The sequence below is a fragment of the Lichenostomus cassidix genome, chromosome 18 (assembly GCF_008360975.1).
Source record: "Lichenostomus cassidix isolate B80296 chromosome 18, HeHo_3.0, whole genome shotgun sequence".
Taxonomy (NCBI): domain Eukaryota; kingdom Metazoa; phylum Chordata; class Aves; order Passeriformes; family Meliphagidae; genus Lichenostomus; species Lichenostomus cassidix.
In genome coordinates this window covers 972,104-989,857 of record NC_139498.1, presented here as the reverse complement: position 1 = coordinate 989,857, position 17,754 = coordinate 972,104, and the positions used below count along the sequence as shown (strand labels likewise).

The following is a 17,754-nucleotide window of genomic DNA, read 5'->3' as shown; positions in this document are numbered from 1 at the left end:
CTTAGTGGGGGTGAAAAGCTGAAATACTGAGTTTTAAAGTAAGCACCCTGGAGCAAATTGTTCCTTTTCTGTGGTTTGGAGGGACCTGTGTGACAACCCATGGCCTCAATCCCATGACAGGAGCTTTTTTACCCCTGAAAGAAAAAGTTCTTTCAGATCATTCATAAATTTTAGATGGGATTCATACTGCAATCAGGAGCTAATTTTCTGTGCCCATTAGCTCCTGCCATCCTGCAATATGAGAACATTTTGTTCTCTGCAGCTTCACTCCCAGCCTGGTCCTTCACAGAAATAATTCACTGGGAGAGACTTTGTGTCTTCAAGGAGATCTGCCCAGGGTGGGCAGGGAGCAAATCCCACCCAAGGATGGATTTCATCCCAGCTGAACATTGCTCCCTGCTCCTGCTGGATGCTCATTGACAGTTCTGTGACAGAGAGGGGTTTGGAGTCAGGAAATGTGGAATTGCTTCGTGGAATTGCTCATCCCACACTGGATCTGAGCCCTGTGGGCTGCATTCAGCATGAAAGATTTATCATTGTGTGGAGTCTCTTGGCTTTTAGATGTGAATGCTTATCTCCTCTTTAATCACAGTGCTTGCTTGATGTCTTGCAGCTTTATTGAACATGGGGCTCTGCTTGCTTTCATCATCTTCTAGGTGAAATGTGTGACTGTAACTTTTATTTCCTCTGTATTTATATTTGTTATCAAAAAAACCAACCAGACAAACAAGCAAAAACCCAAAAAACAAACAACAACAAGCCAACCAAACCAAACCCATGAAACCTCTGCCATTCTAACTGTCCTTTTCTCTTTTTTCCAGTTTGCTGTTTCGTGGTTCACAAGAGGTGCCATGAATTCGTCACCTTCTCGTGTCCTGGGGCTGACAAGGGACCTGACACTGATGTGAGTACTGTGACATTTCACACTCTGTTTGCCCAGCTTTGTGCTGTTCCACCCATGGCATGGATTGCAAACAGGATCAATAGGCTCTTCATGACAGATAATTGAGTTGGAACAGCTCTGAAGCGAATGTTTATGGACAGAGAGATCTATTTTTGATAAGGAAAGCAAGACTGAGTGTGTAACCAAGAACAATATCCTGGGAACGTGACAGCCCTGAGGCGTTTACCAGCCATGAAGTCAGCATTTCATTTCTCTTTGCTGCATGCTGGATGCATTTGATGCTAACAATTCCCAGAAAAGCTGAAGCTTTCTCTGAGCTTCCTTTGTATCTCCCTTATCTCCAAGAGTATCTCTTGAGCTGTCTCTGGTCCTTGTCTCTCTGCACACAAGCATCTGTAGCTCCAATTAAATGACAGTTTAATCCTGAGCCAGCTGGCTTATTGGGTTTTTATTTTATTTTCATGTTTGAGCTAGTCTAGCAGTCTGGATCCACCCAACCCCTCCTGCCCTGGCAGTTTTCTGCAGCCACACAGCATTTTTTGGTCAACAACCAGTTTTTGCTCTCAGCACATCTGCCTGGGTGGTGAGACACATGTGCAGAATCTTTGTGTCACCCTGCTGAAATAACAAACCAATCTCATTTGTTCGCATGAAAATAACATTTCTCTGTGTTTTATAAATCCCACTTTACAGTGAAGTAATTTAACATCTGCTTATGGGAACAATACATTCCAAGTGTTCTTTGTCTGAATGGCTCTGTTTTGTTTTTTTTTTCTTATAACATATTCATGGTCTAGATTGAAGGCTATTATCTGCTCTGATAAAATGCTCCAGAAGAATTTTCTTGCAAGGTTTTAATGAGCTCCTCATGAATTGTTTCAGAATGCCAGCCAGGAGGTCAGTGAACAATCTATGGGCAGAAGCCACAAGGGGTCTTGGAAAATTTCAGATATTAAAAAGTTCTCTCATTTTTAAATTTAAATATGGGGGGAATGTTGAAGAACTGAGAAGAATTTTTAGAAGTTCAATTTTTAAGCATTTCAAGTAAACGATATTTAGGTGCAGAAGGAAAATGCTGAAGTTGAGAATGTAATTACCTTGTTCAGTATCTCTTGTTTGGCTGATACAGAGTTTACATTGAAACAATCACTAGGGCAAGAGTGAGAAACCCAAATTTCTCTTCATACCTTTCCTTTGCTGAAAATTGCTGTTTTCTTTAATATTGCTGACTGCATTTTGTGGTTCAGGTTTTTTGGCCTTGGTGATGAAATAAATCAGCCTAATGCCTCATTTCTGCATTTGGGTTACCAAAGGATCATTTTCAATATTTACACAGCAGCAGTAGCTCAAAAACACTTTCAAGATTAAAAGCAATCAGAAAATAAATATGTTTTATTAAAATTGTGCTACATTAGTGGGCACTATTACACAAAGAGGATTGTAGAATATTATACTTTAATTTGCTGAAATGTTTGACTATAATTTCAACCCTTTCACAATTCAGCAACTCATTCCTGTCCCAATTGCTACAAGCTTTGTTCTGAAATGTTGTGTGCTATAAAGCTTATCATAACATTTAGCAGATTTTTAAATACTAAAACACCCTTTTCTAAATTACTTTGTGCAGGTGCACAATTAATTTGTGTACTCAAATGCTCCAGTGTAACCTTTCCATTAATCCTAAGAGTGATATTGTCATTAATAAAATTAATTTTCCAGAGCTATGATTGTAATAATAACTATTGTGCATCAGAATAATGTTAAATTATTATGCCCTGTGCTTTTAATATAAATAATTGTAATATAAATGGGGCAGTCCTTGCAAATACATCATTAGAGTAATTGTCAGTTCAGTTTGTTTCATTTAACAATCACAGAACCAAGGGTGGTTTGGGTTGGAAGAGCCTTAAAGCTCATCCCACTGCACCCCTCCATGGCAGGACACTTTTCTCAGCCAAATATTTCCTGAGGTGACTCCTGAGCTGGGGAACAGCCCTGAGCACCCCAACCATGGGACTGTCCCATTGCACAGCACTGTCATTCACTGCAGCATTTCTAGTGCTGCAAAAAGGGAAATTAATGGGTTTTATTACCCGAAATAATGGCTCAATAAAGGTGTGTGGGGAAGAGGAAAGCTTGAGCTGAGCAGTGTCTGTTTGGCTCAGAGCAGCTGGGATGTGAGGCTGAAAGGCTCTGAGTCTGAGCCAAAAGGAAAAGAACACTCAGAACCAAGTGAACCTCCTTGCAGTGTGCAGTCTGGGGAGCAATGTCCTGCTGCAGGGAAATCAAGAGTCCCAGTCAAAAATGGATGTTTGCTCACTGCTGGCAGCTCTGAGGCTGAGCACAGAGCAGCTCTGCTCCTGCTGCCCAGAGCTCTCTGGGCTGCACAGCAATCCTTCAGCTCCTGTTCCTGGAGATGCTGCTGAGAGCTGAGCTGCTGCCTGCAGAGCCCAGAGAGCAGCAGCTCTTGGCTTGGGAAATGTCCTTCAGACTGCTTGGGCTCAGTGATGAAATTCTTAAAACGTGGCTGAATCAGTGTGAGGATGTAAGAGCAGCCTCAAAAATGGAGCTGCTGTCATGAGCTGTGCTGGAATGTGTTTGATATTGATAGAATGATATTTAATATTCGTAGTAGTATTTAACATTACGATAATATAAATGTATAAATATTATTTATATAATGTTTAATGTTATATAATAATTGGTCAAGTTTCTTGAAAATTGAGTTAAATATTTGTCTTCTTTGTTAATGGAATGCAGTGACCAGAAGGTGTCTTTTTTATATATTTATATATATTTATATATATTTATATATATTATATTTATATATATTTATATATTTTATATATATTTATATATTTTATATATTTTATATCTATATAGATATATTTATATCTATTTTTATATTTATATACTTATATATATATAAAATATATATTTATAGATCTATTTTTATATATATATATATATGAAATGCTCCTAATTACAAGCTACATATAATTTTAAACCCCCCAAGCAATAATTTAAAATAATGCTTGACTGTCTCATGGTTTTCAGTAGGATTTGTCAGACTTTGGGTGCACAGCAGCTCAGAGCTCCTGGTCCTGGATCAGCTCTGTTTTCCTTGCAGTGGGTTGGGTTCTGCCTCGGGCTTTGGGGCAGAGCTGAAATCCACATTTACTGCTGTTCCACTGCTCCTTGCATGGCTGAGGCTCTGAGGGAAATGATTTGAAGAATCACCTCTGTGCTCAGACAGAATAAATTAATATAATTGCTCTGCCCTGGAGGGTTTGGGTGTCTTGAGCAGATTTCTTTTTCTGTTCAGTTCCAGGAAATGCTGAATTTTTTTTTTTTTTTTTTTTTCTCCTTGTTCCATTTTATTTCCCCCACTGGCATTTAATCATGTTTCTAGATCATATTTACATGTAGGAGGCTGATTTCAGAGTGGAAAAAGAGAGTTGCTTGACTGGCCTAGGGAATTAAAAAAACAAAACCAAACTCATGGAAAGCAAAGGCAGTAAGTGGAAGCACAGCATTAAGATTTACTGCAGAACTAGTTAAAAAGGGATTTTAATCAGAAAGCTTTGCAGTCTTTTTCCAAGAACAATGAAATGCAGCAGCAGGGTTTGTCTGATTTGCTTTTAACCCTTTGGTTGTTTTTATAGTGAAAAAAAACTGTGATAAGTGTTGGACATCCTGAGACTGAAGCAACAACAAACACAACTTGATAAAATATTACAGAATCATTTCAGGTGCAAAGGAATTCTGAGATCATCAAGTCCAACCATTTGCCACTAAGGTTTGGAGGTTTTTAGTGGTGAATCTGAACTTGGAATAGTGGACAATCTTGTCCCAGAAATATTTTCTTTTTGATTAAAATGAAAACCTTCCTGCTTCATCCTAAAAGACACACAAATGCAGGGAGATCTGGCGAGATACAATTCACTGCTTGCCAGGTAAACCAAAATGTTCTCTCAGAAACAAACCTGGGTGAATTTCTGGAAGTGATTCTTAAACAGCTCTGATGTATAAATGTATCACTTTTTCGTTGCATACCCTAAACAGAGAAAATATAAAGTCACCTCTGTTTACAGATTGAGAAAGCAACTCAGTGTGTTTGCATGTCTGTGCTTTCTAATTATGATAATTATTAATCATGAGGACTTTGCATTATTAGATGGAGATTGTAGTTAATATTTTTAATATAAAACAATTAAATACAAATATACTTTTGTCCAAATATGATATTCCTTACTATATTATCACTCCCTTTCACCCACAAGCAAGTCAGACAACAAAATCAACATAACTACAGTCAGTGCAGGGAGTGATACTGAAGGAGCTGAAAATTTTTATGCTGTATGTTATTTATTATAAGTACTTTAAAACAAAATTGCAGGACTGCAAGGTTATTTTTCTTACAAAAATAAGCATTTTCTTTCTTGTGGTTACCCTGACTGTTGAATCTCTGCAGAGTGTTTGAAGTATTTTATGGAGAAATAGAGATTTCATGCTATGGTTTTGACCTCAAAGCCCTAAAATTTGATTGTTGGGGCAACTTGCTTGTTTTTCTAATATTTTAATTATTTTTTCAATGGTGCTGTGTGGCAATGGCTCATTACACAGTGTGGTCACACTGACAGTGAAATTTCAGTTTCACCAGAATCACTCCTGAGGTGAGATTCCTTTTCATGGAAGGCAGAGAAAGTAGAGAAGGAAAACTGCCCCAGAGGGCTCTGCATGTCTGAGTACACTGAGCTCATCCTCCAGCACTGGGAGGAGATTCCTGCTCATGGAGTTGGAATTCCATGAATTCACTGGATTTCCATGGAATTGCTCCTCCCTGGCTGTGCAGAGCTCTCTGCTCACCTCAGTGCCTCCTTTGCCAGCAGCTGCTCAGCTCTCCTCCAGCAGCTCTGCTGGGATGGGTTTGAATTAATCATCCCCAGAAAACACTTGTACCTTTATTCCCAAATTAGAGCACAGGCTGCTTTTATTGCAGCTGGAATGGCTTTTAGCTGCAGTGAGTGATCCTCAGCAGCAGCAGAATTCAATTACAAAGGAACAGCTCAGGAACTTTCCTAACTGCTGGTAATTCCCACCCTTTCCCTTTCCCTTTCCCTGTGAGGCAGTTCAGAGCTGCCTCTGTCCATCTGCATGGAGAAGTTTTGCCTGCAGTGCTGCAGGGAGCTGTGGATCCTCTCTGGAGCAGCCAGGGCAGGAAATCCATGGTTTCTGTGACTCCAAAGGAACATTTGCTCTCACCTTCCACTGCAGCCCTTCAGCCCCTCAGCTCATGGACTTTGTGCCTGGAGTGCAGTTTAATTTTTATTACAGCCTCTGAGCCTTGAAAGTTCATAGCTTTTGAAAGCTTTTTATTTGTAAAGAGTGTATTTTTTTTTTATTTTGCCAATGCTGAGTGACTGTATGACAAAAGCTAGACTTGGTATTTATCTTTCTAGACATTTCCTGTGCAATACACAATACAACATAGGTGGTGCTGCTAGGAGTTAATCACTGAACAGAATCAGAGCTCTGCTGAGAGAGTTAGGAAATGTAAACCTCAAGATACCCATGATTTGCACAAGTTAGCACTGCAGAACAACTAGGCACTATGAAAGGAAAACTCTCAGCTAAATTATTCCCAATAGTAAAAAGAAATCCTGGGGATTGGCTGCAGTTTTGGTGGCAATAACTAGAGGAGCTGCAGCAAATCCTGGGTGCTGATTTTCACCATTAAAATTCTTTCTAACTCCCCAAACTGAAGTTGGCATAATTCCAACAGCACTTGTTTTCCAGTCGTTAAGGATATATTGAGTTTTGTGCAATTTGGGTTGAGTTTCATTATTTCCTGCTCAGCTTGTGTTTCCCTTGGCAAAAGTCTGTTGTGTCAATCTTCAAACTGTGTGCAAATGTGCTGATATTTGGGTTTAGGGGGGAAGAATGCCTAAGAATTACTAATAATCTGTTTTGTTACGTGAGATATCATGTGTAAAATGCACCACAGGCATTTCTATCAGGTTCCACCCCCACAACTATGTGGGCTTTAAAATAAAAATAAAAATAAAGTGATTATGGCACACTGAACTCAGTAGCTAGAAGAGACACAGACAGACCACAGGGAGAGCCTTGCAGAATTCTGATCATTTTTAGCACTGTCTGTTTGGTGAGGTGGCAGCTCTTGCACCAAAATTAGATTAAATCTTAATTTGGAATGAAACAAGTGGGCTAATTCTGAAAAGCACTGCAGATCCCATATGCTCCAAGTGATTTTAATGTGTCACCAGAGTGTCCCCATCTCAGGGAACTGCTGGGCTCTGCCTTTGGTTCATTTTCATTCTCCATTATTGGGATAATACTTGAAGAGATCCAAACAGTTCACAGATTTTTCTCCAGCCTTTGGAAAAGGTAGGATTTTCCCTGCAGTGATCAGTGGTCTCAGGGAAGATGTGTTAAGTGTCATCCCTGGCACCAAATATCCTCTCATTTCATAATTGATCCAATTTTTCTAGCAGCCTAATGAGACTGGAGGTGAACAGATTTTAAACCAAGGGTGTTTTATTACCTGGGCTTGAAAAACAAAATCCTGCTGCTCCTGTTGGAGTTAACACCAAGCCAGTCATCATTCCCTTCATAATCTGATTTTTGGCTGTTCCCTTGCAAATAAATTACCTGTAGCACAGCCTGGGTAATTAATGAACCTCAGCCCTTGAAGGAGCACTGCTCATTGGCTGAGCTCATAAAATAAAGGCAGAAGAACATCATAAATTCTGCTAATGGGAACTTAATAGGTGGAAGAGGCAGAGATTGATTTATTCCTTTTCCCTGCTGTCCCCACGAGAAAGGTACCTGCTGAACTGAGGCATCAAAGAAATGTCTCTGTGTTGGGAAAACCATTGTAATCTGGAACAAAGCACCTTCAGGTCTGTTTCCATGGCAACAGGAGCATCAGACCAGCAGAGAATGGACCAGAAAGGAGATAAAAGCCTCTACAAAAATAGTTAGGAGAAGTGCCTGCATAGCTTTGGCTACTCTTCTTTCCTTTTTTAGAAAAGAAAAAAAAAAAAAGAACGAGAAAGAAAAGGAAAAAGCCCAAAACTTGGAGTTTTTTGAAAGCTGGTTATTGTAGTTATTTAGGTTAGACCCTATTGGCACTGAAGAACTGATGGAATACTAGCAAATCATTAACTTCAGGGACATTAATTAAAAAGAGTTTATAAAAAACAAACCCTCAAATCTAAACTTACTAGAAGCAGTATAACTTTTGAAGTGATTTCTGTGTAACTCCTCTTGCAAAGGCATTTTCTGAACCTAAAGGTCTTCATTCTTTTTTCTAAAAGTTACAATAAGATGAGAAGAGATCCATCTTTGGTCTGCAAACAGCCTTTTCTCCTATCCACCCAATTGCTTTATTACCATTAAATGTTGCATTTGCTGTCTAATTCCAGTGATGTGAATTGTGAATCACAGACTGGCAGCCTATGGAGGTCAATATTCCTCTCTGTCCTTGTGGTGCCAGAGATTGGGAAAAAACACCTGAACAGGAATGAAAACCTTTTCCCTCCATCTTTCAGCTGCACTTTGGCCATTCCAGTGGGAAATGTGGAAAATCCCAGCTGCAGCTGCAGTTTGATTTTTGGAACGAGGAGCAAATGATGATGGATTGGACAGAGATTTCAGAGAGCACCAGGGAATGGTGCAGCTCAGAGTGTTGGTAGAGTCGAGTTGGATACAAATTCTGCTCTACCCTGTCCAAAAATAGGATAAAAAGCAACCTGACTGCAGCACTGAGCTTTGAGGGAGCTGAGAACAGAAGGGCACAAGAATAGATAGAAAATCTATGTTATATAGGCCATGCAGAAATACATGGGGTGTTTATGGAGGTTCTTCGTTTCTTTGTCACAGTTTTGGGGTTTTTTCTAGAAAAGTTTTCTAGAATATTTTTCCTCCTAGAACCGTTTGAAATCTGGGATTATCCCAAATTATTGTTTCCTTCCTGTGAAAATTATTTGCATTTAATTAAAGATCATTTGAGCCCCACAATCCTGGCAGGCAACAGGAAGAAGACCTGAGCATCTCTTCTTAAAATAACTTTATGAAATCCTTCCTTAGTCAAAATCCACTGTTATTTTCCAAGGTCAGTGTTAGTACCTACAGATTGACCTAGTTATGGGTAGAGATGTTGTATTGTTAAATCTGAAGCCTGAAGTCCCATTCCTCAGTGCATATTAATGGCATTCCCTTTTTTTAAACTATATTAAAAAGCTTTTTACTTCCCTTAAGAAAGAAAAATCAGAATTTTAATAGCCAGAGACTTTGATTTTTGTGGTTGTTCTCAAATTTGTAGGAGTTTTTTTGTCATGTTGATATTGTTCTACCAATATTTAGTTGTCAGTTTTGAGATTTTGTGAAGTCAATCCTTTGGTTTAATACCAAATAGAATAGGAGTCAAAATACTTTGGTATTTTGACTTTGGGTGAAGCACAACCAAAAAAAAAGATAAAAGGACAGTAAAAAACCCCCAAACCCAGTAGAAATGAAAGCAGTCGTTAACTTTTAGAAGGAATGTGTAAATCCCTCAGAGTTCTGTTCAGCAGCTGCTGCTTGTCTCTCCGTGTGCCAAGAGCATGATTGGACCATTCAGGAAAAGAAAAAGAACTTTGCAATCAACAGACTTTGTTCAATATTCCTGCACAAAGGGGGCTCTCCAGAAATAATATGAAAGACTTTGGTCCGACAGCAATGAGTTTATATTTAACATGCTTTATTTAGAAACCTGCCACGCAGAGGTAAAAACTAAGAGAAACAGAAAACCACTTTTAATTTATTGTTTTTTTAATTTGCTGGAAGGCACATTATGGACGAGAGGGTAGAAAATGTTCTATTCTCCCACTGCAGACTAACCCTTCGCCCTTCTGCGAGGAGCTACAGCTGCTTGGGGATCTTACAGCCTCACATCCAATCCAAGTGCTTCCCAGGCTTTGGGTTTGGCAGCAGCAAAGCCCTGAGGTCAGCTGAGGAGACAATTCTGCAGCAGAGCAGACCTGAACTCCTCCAGGCTCCTCACGAGCAGTTCTAGAGCTAAATCAAGTCCCTTTGTGACATAACAGGCCTGAAATGGCTCCTCTAATAAAAGTTTATTTTCGAGTAGTTCTGAAATAAATGAGGGGGAAAGTGGTGTTTTATTTTCTCTCACTTCAGCTGTGCTCACACTGCATTTCATTGCTCAGCTCTGCTCCTGCTGCACTCACCCCTCAGGGTCAGCACTGCTGCTGCTGCCAGTTCTCTGGGGAGAAACTCCAGCAATTTGGGTTTTCAGTCACTGCAATAAAAGACCAATGCATCTTAATCAATGCACACTACCAAAAATTAAATGTTTTCCTGAAGTTTGGGGTTTGAAAGGATAACATTAAAAATGGAGTTCCTCCTTGCTGAGCAGCAGACTTTTTGTCTGCTGAAGGTGTCACACGTGAAGCTCTCTGTAAGACGAGATTTATTCTTTTTAATTAAGGCCTTTTGGCCAAACCTGCCCTGCTCTGGGGGGTATGGAATTCCTGCTCCCTGCACACAGATATTGCTCATTCTCTGTGCTCCCCAGCACAGCCAGCAGGAGCTGCAGGGAGGCCCTTGGTGCTTCTGAAAATTAGGTTAATAAATCATCAACACCTCATGTGGGAGTTGGTGAGGATGGTCTGTGCTGTTTAAAACACAAGATATTTGCTATTTGCACTTTTCATTGTGCAGTTCTATGTCTACTTGTGCCTAAACATCACTGCATATCTACAGTATTTATGGTGTATATTTATTTTAAATGCATTGCAGTTCTGCAAATACCTGCAGTACTGTGAGTTCTGTGGCTCAGCATTCCAGTTTTGAGAAATCCCTTGTTTGTCAAAGGAAAGCTCAGGGAAAAGGTGAACTGCTCTGGGTTGAAGCTGAGTTTTGCAGAATGGACTGAATTTCCAAGGTGCTGCTTTGGAAATCTGGAGAGTGAAGAGAAATTCAGGAAAAGGTCTGGCAAGCAGTGAGTTTCCAGGCATTTCTACCAAATTTGCATCTGAGTCAGTGGGAGTCTTTGGGGCTTAGTGAACTGTGCTTGAATTACAAACTTGTTATTTAAACTGTGCCTTTAACACAGAAATAAAGAGCTTGGGAGATTTACAGCTGCAATAGAAACCAAAAAGATGCCAAATAAACTCTGCTGCATCCATTCCACTCAGAGCCCTCAGGAAAAGAGGATTATAGAGAAGCCTTTGGTGCATTTCCTGCAAACTGCCAGGCAGGAGCAGCTCTGGCTCTGGCAGGAGCTGCAGCAGAAATGACAGTGAATGGTGCCCTGAAATCAGATCAGAAATTCCTCCTGTGTTGGGCAGGAAATGGAGCTGGAGATGCTGCAGTGGGTTTGGGGTTTCCTCCTGCAGCCCTCGGGATTTAGGGACTCAAATCACCTCAGCAAGGGGAAATCTCTTCTGCAGGTGAAGAATTGGGATCTCTGCTGGGACCTGCAGAGTCACTGCCGTCAGCTGGGCATTTGCTGCAGCTTTTTGGGTAAATGTGCCCAAAATCATCTGTTTTGCCTCAAACACAGAGTTCTGCAGTCACCCCATCTTCTTCTTACAAGCTTTGCAGCTTTTATTTATGTTTTATTCGCTGTGGTTAAAAAGAGGTGGAGTTGTAAATAAGGCCAGTGGCAGGAAACTGTTGGTTCAAAAAGCTTCCTAGAATAATGATTTCAAAAAGCAGACTAGAAAAAAAACAGCTTTAACTGGATTTCTCCAGTCTTCCCAGCCTTGTGCAAAATCATCTGAGTGTAGCCAGTTTTTAAAAGACTGTTAATGTTATTCTGACTTAAAAGATGATAACTTAAAAGTGAAGTCTGTCAATAAAGGGAGAAAACAAATAGGTGGTAATCAAAGAAACAAAGGGAAAAAAAAGAATTATGTCCTTGCTAATGATATTCCATAATTAGATCTCCTTAATGGATGGGTAGAATAATCTATTTAATTGTAAGTATAGTTTGTGATAGATTACTGTGCCTGATTGTATTATGTCCCTGTAATGAAAGAACCAGCATTACTTTTGTAGTAAATAAATGTTTCTCAGAATGTATTTTTCAATCTTCTCAATTTACTCATCATTTATATGAGGCCTAGTGAAGTTTTTCTTTATTCTTTCTAAAGGCATCAAGCTTTTGATCCTTGGATAGAAATTGCCCCAATTTCTCATTTCTGCAGCCAAGGTTTTGGCCTTATGCATTTTCCAGTATATGCTTCTATTTAGTGATTTATCCTGGACTGGCAAGCCTTATGCTGAAATGTTCTTTACAGCCTAATTAAACTCAACCATATACCATCTGTGTCTAGTTCAATTAAAACAAATTGGACAGATTGACCTCCTTAATACTCTCCAAAGCATTTTATTAGTCTGTGGAGTCCCTTTGAAACAACTTGTTACCTCCTGAGACAACACTTGCTGTCTGCTTGGGAAAAGTTGGGGAACAAATGCCATTCTGCCTGAAAATGAAACAAAAGGTTGTTCATCTTTCCATTTCAAACCAAAGAAAATGCTAAAAGCCCTGTGGAGGTTCATCAGAATGATCATCAGCATTCAGAAATTCAGAATTCCCTGACTGCAGAGCTCTTTGCCATTGCACAGCTCTGGGAAATAAAAGCTCTTTGCTGCTCAGCCTCAGGAAATGCTGCTGGGATAACATTTCCTGCTGCAGATTGGGAGCACCAGGTTTCTGGTCTGTGCCATGCTGTCAGTTTTTGGCTCCTGGTGCCACCAACACCAGGTTGGGTTTGATCCTCTCTGCTCCTGCAGGTTGAACTCGATGGTCCTTGGGGCTTCTTTCCACTCAGAGCATCCCTGGATTCTCTAACCAAGAAGAAAACCAATCCCTTCCTTAACAAGGGCTCACTTGGCTTATTGCAGGAGGTATTTCAGGCATTTATTTCAAGGCCATGTGAGAAGATTGTATCTTTGAAAGACACTGAATATTTGAAATGAGTGTTCCAGGAGGTTCTGAATTCTCAAGGGACACATTAATAACTTCAAGTTGAAATATTGCAAAATAATAAAAAAACCCCAACTTATATTCCAATAAGTTTTCTTGTCTCCTTAAAATAACCCAGCTGTGAAACTGGAAGTATTTGGTACTAAGTGTTCTTTGTTCAGGGTTTAAAAATAATTCCAAACCCCAGGGATCCTGAAGCAGATGTCTGCTGAAGGAATCAAAAGACACCAACAATGGGAGCATCTCCTTGTCAGCACACTGACTTCACAGTCCTGTGGCACCCAGCAATCCCCTGAAAAACTTTCTTTTTCCACTGCTTAAAACTTCGTTTTGAGGTCAGGGGTGTGCTGGTGGGTTTTTTCAATTTTTTTCCATGTGCTTGGGATAGTCCTTGCTCTAGTCTGATCCAGCAACCTGAGAGATTTCATGGAATCATAGAAGGGTTTGGGTTGGAAAGGAGAGATAGATATAGATATAGATATATAGATATAGATGATATAGATATAGATATAGGTATAGATATAGATGATATAGATATAGATATAGATAGATATAGATATATGATATAGATATAGGTATAGATATATAGATATAGATAGATCTATAAGTAATCCCATCCATATAGGAGGGTAGAAAGAGAACCTGCTCTTCCCACACCACTTGACATGACATCTCCAAATTTCTGCTCCCATTTTGTTTTCTCTTATCTCTGTTCTTTGTTCCTTTGACAGATTTTTTCCCCCAAACATTCTTGCATTCAGTGCCGCTGCACAGATCTGTCCCTCTCTGAACTGAGGGGTTGTGTTTCAAATCAATATTGCCATTTAAACCCTCATTTCCAAAATAAATCAGCATTTTACTGGATTGACTGCTTTTTCTGAGCCCTGCCTTTCATGCTGCCATGGGTGTGATGAGTAAATGGTAATATGTGACCACAAATAGGTGTTTTATCAAGGAGCATTATAGAAAGCTTTAGGTTAAGAATTTTTGGGTTTTATTCCTTAGCTCCAGACTAATGAATACTTTCCTGCAGTGTTTTTCATGCACAGCTTTTGTCATTGTTCATTTGTTAACCTGCAGTTTATGTAAAGACAGTTATAATTGTATGCATTATTCTCTGGAGAGCAGGTTTTTAAACATATAATCTTAGCTCAGAAACATCCAGCATTCATATTTTGGGCCTTACTTCAGTCTGTGTGTTCAATGTTTCTTTATTTAACAGAGAAAGCTTTGAGTTAAAAAAGTATTTTCCTGATTGACAGTGTTTCTGATTAGACATGAGAATGTTTTATTTGCCTAGAACAGTCTTGAGGCAGGCAGGGAAGAAACTGTTTAATTGTGTGAAGTTAATTATGTTCTGTGTGTTTGTTGGGAGCCAATGCTTTCACAAGAAATGGATAGTTTATTCTCTATAAAATCAAGGTTTTGCACACAACTGGCTCAGTAGAGAACCTGCACTGAAACTGAGGAGTTGGTAGTGAGAGGAAAAATGAGCCAAGAGATTGGATAAAGTCACTTGGCCACTTGAAATCTGTATTTTATTAACCTCTCTCACCCCCATGGATCACAGGCACACAGTGGGTCAGGCTGAGCACTGCAGGAGATGAAGTGCAGGAATTTAGCCATGTCATATATAATGGGGGAAAGGAAAGTGCGTGGCTGTGGGACTTCAAATTAATATCTCTCCATCATGAGAACTGCTTTATTTTATTTATGGAGCACTTGGGAATTGTTCTTTTTGCAGGGTGAGGCTTGAGGTGTTTTTTCTTTCTTTCCTATAATGCAGTGTCGTAGAAAAAATAATAAGGAAGAGAAGAGAAAATCTGAGTCATGGCATCTGTATTTATCTGTGAAATAAGTGGCTCGGTGGTGGTTGTTGCACACATGAATGTCATTTTTGATCCAGCCTGCTGTCATTCTCTCTCTCCTCTTTCTCTCAGTCACACTATGGACAGGTCTGCTGGTAGAGGATTGTCCACTGCATAGTGTAAAATCTCTGGGAAATAGTTCAGTGCCTTCCAAATAAAACTGGGGGTTTTTTTATTAAAAAAAAAAACAAACCAAGGTGGGAGACCTTTATTTTGTACTTTATTTTTGAGGTTCTAGAACAATGCTTAGTGGCAAAATCTTTTTAAAAGTCCCTACCCATGCTCTGGGAAGCTGAGGTTGCATGTCAGGATCAGCCCTGCTGTGCCTCTGAGGCTGCCCAGATCCCTCTGGGGGACATTTCCACCATGCCTGGCACTGACTAATAACTTAACTGCATTGTGCTGAACTGACTCGTGCTGTTTGCTGTTGGACAATTTATTTTGCTGCTTGACAGGCTCAGAATTTGCTCTTTTTCTGAAGAGCTTTCTGGAAAAATAATGTTACTGCTGTGGTAATAAAACATGTCTAAATGCTTAAGTAGAGCTTTACAAGTAGTTCATGTAGCACAGGGATGAGAATGGCAGGAAAAGTCTGTTGTTCTTTCAGGTGCAGTAATAATAATTATAACAATAACAGCAACAACAATAATGTTGATATAATAATAATAATGTTGTTGCATAGGGCTGTGTTTATACTTTGTGTACTTAAACTTTCATTAAGCTCTGATTACAGCTTTTCTCCTAAAGTCGTGCTGCTGCTGCAGAGTAGCCTTATTTGTTTTGCCTGCCAGGAACTATGTAAAAAATAAAAATAATAGCACAAGACCATGCTCTGTCACACTTACAGTAGCCGTGGGAGTTGAAGGGAATGGGAGTTGATAAATTAATGATGCAAAGTGCTGAAGGCAAATGGGGAAGTGCTGAATGCAGGGAGAGAGGTGCCAGTGTAATGCAGAGATTGGCGAGCCAGGAGCAGAGGTGATGGCAGAACTGGGGGCAGTCAGTGAATTTACAGCAAATGGCTGAATTTGGGACCAAAAGTAATAGTGCTTTGTAAAGACACATTTGTTTTAGCCACTTTTAAAAATATGGTTTCGTTTAGGAAGATAATATGATTTTCCAAATACTTAACGCTATCATTACTTTTTTAAATGTTGTAACAATATGTTATACTTCACTGCAAATTTAACCTGGCTTTTCTAACTGATATTTATTATGAAACTGCCTCTTTGTTTGAGCTTGAACTGATCACATTTCTGGGCTACAACTGATTTTCTCCTTAAATAATGCATTTCCATAGCTTTCCGTGGCAGATTCAGTCAGTCCCCATCAGCTGTGGATTTCCTGAGCTGTGGATTTCTGTCACTCTGCTCACAGTGACCCAGAGCAGCTTGTTTGGTGTGAAACCAAAGCCTGCAGCAGAGCTGGGTGTTGGCTGGGGAGAATCCTGAGGCACAGCACTGATAATTGGCACAGGAGCAGGAAAATCTGTCTGCTTTGGGAATTGAGTTGGATTTTGCTGATTGAAAGTCCCAAGGAGTCCACCCTGGGTGGAGCTTTTTGCCTCTCCCCAGATGCCCCCAGAGCAGAGCAGAGTTGATGCAGAAATGCTGAGATATCCCTGGGGTTTGGTGATGTTTCTGGTACAATAAATCCACTTTCTCCTGATGAAGGGGATGTTACAAATTCTCAGATAACTCCTTGGAGAAGATCTCCAGAGCTTGGCCTTTCCTCCCTCACTCGTTAGCAGAAAATGCTTGAAGCTCCAGCAGTGCAGTGCAGCCAGAAAAATCCTCATTTGTGGGCAAAACCAGCAGTGCTTTGTGAGTAAAGAGTGATTTGTGTCTCAGGGCTGAGCTGAGCTTTGCCCTTCCACAGCCCATCGTTTGTCCCACATTATTATTTGTCCCACTTTTTTGTCTGCAATCAATCAAAGGGTGCTAGGTGCAAAGTCAGCACCACTTTTGGCTTCAAAACCCTGTCAGATTGCAAAGCACCTGCAAAGGCTGAGTTGCTGGGGCAGGGAGTGCTTTGTCACTGTCCTGCCACTGTCTCAAGGCATTCCTGCTGCCCAGAAATCTCACAGAAGGGCAAGGTAGAGTTCTAACAGAAATCTGAGCAGCTTGAGCTCTCAGGTGTGATCTTGACTGAACCACAATGTCCAAAATGTGGGATGGAGGTGAAGATGTTGATTTTTTTCTGAATGAAAACAGATATTTTTGCACTGGGTGTTGTTTTCTGTTTGCACAAGCCTCCAGAGCCTGCTGGAGATGCCCTGAGTGTGCCTGAGGTGTGGCAGTCAGGAGGCTCAGGCTGCACCTCTCTGTGCTCTGTCCTCTGCACTTCATGGGTTTATCTCACCCAGAAACATGGAATTTCACTGCTGGCTCAGAGGGACTGCAGCCCAGTGTGCACCATGGCTGGAGCTCTGCTGTGATCCCTGCACAGCATAGCAAATAAAATGCAATAAAATGCTATGTCTGCTTGATGCAGCACATCTTCGGTCTTTCGAACAGATTAATATTTAGTGCAAACTTAAAATCCATCAATTAATTAATTTTTATTAAAAAATCAAGGGCCTAGTGAGGAGCAATGAATGATTTTTTTTCCCTGAGTATTAAATTCTCGATATAAGCTGTAACAGAAGGATTTATGATAGTATTAAGCTTTGTCATGCTAATTGCATTATGTTGCCATCTAATAACTTAGATTATGCACATTGTAAAAGTATTATCTGAAGCCATTTGTTTTCTCTGAAATGTGAAAGTTCATCTGGAGGGCACATTTTATTATTTCCTTGGTTTTGTTTCATTTAATGGTGAGGAGACATTTTCTGTGATGAAGTGACTTTTCTTAAGGACTCTTGAAGATGTAATTTCTGGCTGCTAAGTCATTAATATTTGCTTTGCATTTAGCTTTCTCTGTGTTCTGCACATAGAGCAGCCAATCAGGGAAGCATTTTTCTC

General features: G+C 40.0%; 1 protein-coding gene across 3 annotated transcripts in view; it reads left to right on the top strand.

Annotated features, from left to right (window-relative positions):
- The window catches only part of PRKCA (protein kinase C alpha), a 119,297-nt gene that overhangs the window by 47,834 nt on the left and 53,709 nt on the right, over positions 1-17,754 (top strand). For all 3 annotated transcript variants that reach the window (XM_085077339.1, XM_085077338.1, XM_085077340.1), the window contains exon 3: positions 822-904. In XM_085077339.1, coding sequence (XP_084933465.1) covers positions 822-904 — 83 coding nt within the window. The remainder of the gene's footprint in view (positions 1-821; positions 905-17,754) is intronic.